Raw genomic sequence first — 5,203 nt, forward strand, 5'->3', positions numbered from 1 at the left:
AAAAAAAAAAGAAAGAAAGAACTTCCTGCCAAGTCTGATCATCAGAGTTCAAGTCCTAGGACCTGCATAGTAAATTAAGATAACTGACTATTACAAATTTTTTTCTGACCTCCACACATGTGCTTTAGGATACACATGTTCATACACATACATACACCCAATTATAATTTTTAAATATAGTAAAAAAGTTTAAATTTCCTTTAAATATATACTTTATCCATTTAAACTGAACCATTTAAAATAGTTAGCCGTTTGAATGCTCAGGACCTTTAAAATAAACATTGTATCGTAAGAAGATTATGGGACATATGACTAATGTCTTTATATTAAAATAGCCTCTCGCTCATTGGCACAAAAGATAACTTTCTGAACAGAGCACTGATAACACAAGTACTAAGATCAACGATTAATAACTGGGACCTCATGAAACCTAAAAGCTTCTATAGGGCAAAGGGCACTGTCAATAAGACAGAGGCATTCTACAGAATGGGAAAAGATTTTCACCAACCCCACAATGACAGAGGGTTAATTTCTGAAATATATAAAGAACTCAAGAAACTAGACATCAATAAACCAAATAATCAATTAAAAAATAGGGTACAGACATAAACAAAAAGTTCTCAACAGAAGAATCTCAAATGACTGAATGGATAAAGAAAATGTGGTACATTTATACAATAGAATATTACTCAGGTGTTAAAAATGACATCAAGAAATTCACAGGCAAATGGATGGAAAAAAGATCATCCAGAGTTAAGCAACTCAGACCAAGAAAAACAGACATGGGATGTACTCACTTATAAGTGGATATTAGCTGTAAAATGAAGGCGAACCATGCTACAATCTACAGACCTAGAGAAGCTAAATAACAAGGGGTGCTCAAGGGAGAACACATGAATCTCCTTGGGAAGGGGAAATAGAATAAATTTCGTGGATGGACTAGAGGCAGTGGGGTTGGAAACAGGAGGGATCAGATGGGGAGGGGTAAGAAGAAAGAATACTAGGAGAGAATAAACTTATACAATATGAAACTATGGCTAAAGCCATCCACATACAATCTGTCCTGCCTACAAAATGTGCTGGGGCAATGGTGATGCAGACCTTGTGGGAGTGCCCAACCAATGTCTGCTTTAACTTGAGATCCATGCCACAAGAGGGAGCCCATATCTGGCACTGCCTCTATGACCAGGAACCAGAGAATGGCTAGCCCAGGGTCCTAGGGCAGAACCAAACACAACTAGCAAAGAAAAATCACTCCTAATGATATTTTGCTATACTCATAGATCAATGTCTTGTCCACTGTCTTCAGAGACAATCCCTTCAGCAGTAGATGGGAGCTGGTTCCAAGACCCACAGTGGAACATTATATGGAGAGAGAGAGAGAGAAAGAAAGAGAGAGAGAGAGAGAGAGAGAGAGAGAGAGAGAGAGAGAGAGACTAAACTGGGTGTCTCCATACGGTCCTTCTCCTCCAAGTTCATGGAACCTTGTGGGGAAGAAGGGGAGGAAAGACTGTAGGAGAGAGACAGGATGAAGGACACCAGGAGAACATGGTCCACTGAATCATCTAAGCAGGGCTCATATGGGCTCACAGAAACTGAAGGAACAAGCACAAGGCCAGCATGGGTCTGCACCAGGTCCTCTGCCTATGTTGTGGTTGTTAGCTGGTATTCTCATGAGATTCCTAACAGTGGGAGTGGGTGTCTATCTGACTCTTGTGCCTGTTCTTGAGACTCTTTTCCTCCTATTGGATTGCCTTGTCTACCCTTGGTATGAGGGCTTTTGCCCTGTTTTCTTGTATCTTGTTTGTGTTGTGTTTGATTGTTGTCCCTTGGAGGCCTGCCTTTTTCTAAAGGGAAACAGAGGAAGAGTGGATCTGAGGGAGAATGGTGGCAGGGAGCTGGGAGGAGTGGAGTGAGGGGAAACCATGGTCATGATGTAGTATATGTTAGAAGAATCTAGTTTCAATTTTAAAAAAATCACTTAAAAGAATGTTGATAATGATAATTAAAAACTATAAGCAATATTGAAGATAAATTACTCATGAATGAAATTCTCAGCAGATAATAATAAAAATGAGTGTTAAAATGAATAAAGTTAAGACTATAAGCATACAGAAAGAAAGAAAGCTGAAAGACTAGCAAAACTGTGGTATGCTTGTTTCTTCTAAACAGCAGAATTATGAGTGCTGTTTTCTTTCATTATACACTTCTGTATTCTCAACATTGAGTGTTTCATAAAGAAACACACATTTGTAGAAGTGTTGTGCAATATCCAAGCCAAGTGTTTCATTTTGTATTATTACTTAGGAAATAAATTTAAAACATTGAAGATCCTTAATTTATTCATAGTTGGTCCCTATTTGTGAAGTGACGTGAAGCATCTCTTTCACTATTGACTGGTATTTGAAGTGAAAGGAAAAGTTGAAACTGGTGAAAAAAAGCACAGTTTTTTTTTTTAACTTTCTTCTATGCTATTCCTATCTTTTTAAATAAAGAATTGCTGAACTTTCAGCCCGTGTTTTGAAAAATTTTTAAAAATATATAAATACGGTATAAAAGTATTATAAACAAGTCCTTGTCTCTTCCTTGAAAATTACTAAAATAAGATTCAAAGTACATTAGCACTAATTAATGAACATTCGAAAGTTGATTTTGTTGTGGTCAAACCTTCACGTAACAACAACCAAGACAAAAGTTCTGTAGGAGCCTACCTGTGTCTTGGTACAACCATTGCATTCTGACCAAGGGCCAAAGGAGCCCCACTGGCAGTTAACTGGCGAGGAGGCTCTGTCACAGCACCAGGTTTGTCCATCAGGAAGCAGGTGGGATGATACGCAAGAGAACACAAAGAACAGATAAGACTAATCAAAAGTCATCAAAAGCATCTCTCCTTGAAACAGTGATCATCTGTAATCCAGGACACACACACATATATGCCTGCCCGCCCACCATGCTGGGAGAAGTCAGGTAGAGGCAGAAGGATCAGAAGTTCAAGTTCTTGCTCAGCTACTTAATGAGTTTGAGGATATCCTGAGCTACATAAGATCCTGTCTCAAAAAAAAAACAGTCGACAACAAAAATGTGCTTTAAGATGCCGAATGTAATTATATGAAAATGTCACCATGAAGCACGTTTTATAAAATTATTATAGGTTGCTTAAAAAGAAAAAAAAATACTTCCAAAAATTTAAAGTGGTATTAAAAGTATCCTAAAATATATGAAAATGGGAAGAGGGGTACCTATTTTTACTAGAGCTTAATTTTTGTTAACTATTTTGTACAAAGTACTGCTAACATACTTTGTTCAGTGTATCTGAACAAAGGATAAGAACACATACATTTCTAATCATCATATACTGTATCTAATGTGATAAATTTCATGACAGTGTTTGTACTGGCTAGTATTACGTCAACTTGACACAAGCTCAAGTCGTCAGAGAGGAGGGAGCCTCAATTGAGAAAATGCCTCCATAATGGGTCAGGCTGTAGACAAGCCTGGAGAGAATTTTCTTAAATTAGTGATGGATGGGAAAAGAGGGGCCCAGCCCATTGTGGGTGGTGCCATTCCTGGTTTGGTAGCCCTGGGTCCTATATGAAGACAAGCTGAACAAGCCACAATGAGTAAGTCAGTAAGAAGCCACCTTCCAAGGCCTCTGCGTCAGTCCTGCCTCTAGCTTCTTGCCCTGCTTGAATTCCTGTCCTGACTTCCTTCTATGATGATCTGTGATGTAGAAGCATATGCAGATAAACCCTTTTCTCTCCAATTTGTTTTGGTCATGTAATAGTAACCCTAACCAATATAATGTTTACATAAAATTTATTATGGAAAAAAATAAAGAAGTAGTCAAAATTAAGAGAGTAGGTGAGGATATTTGGTAAGAAGGTATTGGGCCTTTGAAGAAACTCAATAATGACTTGAACAGCTGTTAAAAACTTGAGAGACAAGTTCTAAAACAGCAGAAAAATGCTAGCAAGGCTATGAGACAGCAATTTATATTTAAATAGTCCCCATTTTCACTCTGGCCCCTTCTTAAGTACACACAGGTGAAAAAGGTGAGTTTAAGCAATTCCACTCTTAACAAACATATGTGGATGGTAGAGCGGCTCTCACATGATCCTAAACCCTGGCTGTGGAGGAAGACACCTGGTTTAATCCATAAAGGTCAAGGAAGACTTGTGAAAAGTTCATGGAACCAGAACTCTCGATTTGTAGATTCATAGCACATTACTGGGCTGGGTGACATCTTGTGTCCAAGTGTTTCTTGAATCCTCAAGCTGTCAGATGATCCTATAAGTAACGAATCCCATTCTGTAGTGTGTGTTGAAAGAACTTTGGGTACCTGCTAACGCATGGTACCAGTGAGCCAAGCGTATAAATGTTTTGACCTTTAAACAGTCCTGTGAATTTGCTGCTGCTTGCTGACCTGTGCCCCAGGGTATGGAGACAGGATGGACGCTGTTTGGCCTTCCCTCCTGTCTCCTTCACTACTCTGCACAGAGCCCTTAGCGTACCGCACTGCTAGACTCAGGGCCTTGGCCACAGTGGACTCTGCACGCTGTCTCAATCTTTGCGATCCCACATCTTGCACAGCTCCTGAAACTTATGGAACTAATAGTTCTATTAAGTGAGTTGGCTCTTTCCATTCTCTTGCAAATAAAAAGAAGGGAATAGGTAAATGGTGCTGACTTTTATCCAACCTTCAGGAACCAATAAAACTATTTTCTTTAAAAAAAAAAAACTGTTGACCTTTAAAATCTAAAGAATGTTTTTCAGGGACCAAATTTAAAGATTAAATATTGCTCTGAGTCCACTGCAACTCTCTGAATTAAGGTGTAATCCTTGAATTGGGACCAAAAAAAGAACATGAAGTATTTTTTGTCCTTGTTTCTTCTTTAAAAGGAATAAATAGGCATCCAGAACCCTCCCTCTTTCTGCCTCCCTTCCCTCTTGGAGCTCTGGGGCCAAATCCCGAGGGCAACCTAGCTGGTGGGAGCTCCTTTGTTTCAATAGCCTGCCTGCAGCAAGCAAGGTAGGTGCTTTGTTTACGAGCTACCCAACCAGCAACGGATATCTGATCTCGGTACCAGGAGAGACATCACTCGAGCACCAGGAGAGCCATCACTGGGGAGTGCCATAATTGGGAAGATACATCAATAGGCAAGGAGACCTGATCCTGTAAAAGAAGATCCATAGGGAAGCATTC

At 39.3% G+C, this 5,203-nt stretch overlaps 1 protein-coding gene across 2 annotated transcripts in view; it reads right to left on the minus strand.

Annotated features, from left to right (window-relative positions):
- Nucleotides 1-5,203, minus strand: part of C7 (complement C7) — a 67,685-nt gene that overhangs the window by 48,424 nt on the left and 14,058 nt on the right. The window contains exon 3 of one of the 2 annotated variants that reach the window (XM_005356583.3): nt 2,712-2,787. The exons of the other annotated variant lie outside the window; for it this stretch is intronic. Coding sequence (XP_005356640.1) covers nt 2,712-2,787 — 76 coding nt within the window. The remainder of the gene's footprint in view (nt 1-2,711; nt 2,788-5,203) is intronic. 2 annotated transcript variants of the gene reach the window in all.

Source organism: Microtus ochrogaster, chromosome 19 (genome assembly GCF_000317375.1).
Source record: "Microtus ochrogaster isolate Prairie Vole_2 chromosome 19, MicOch1.0, whole genome shotgun sequence".
NCBI classification, from domain to species: domain Eukaryota; kingdom Metazoa; phylum Chordata; class Mammalia; order Rodentia; family Cricetidae; genus Microtus; species Microtus ochrogaster.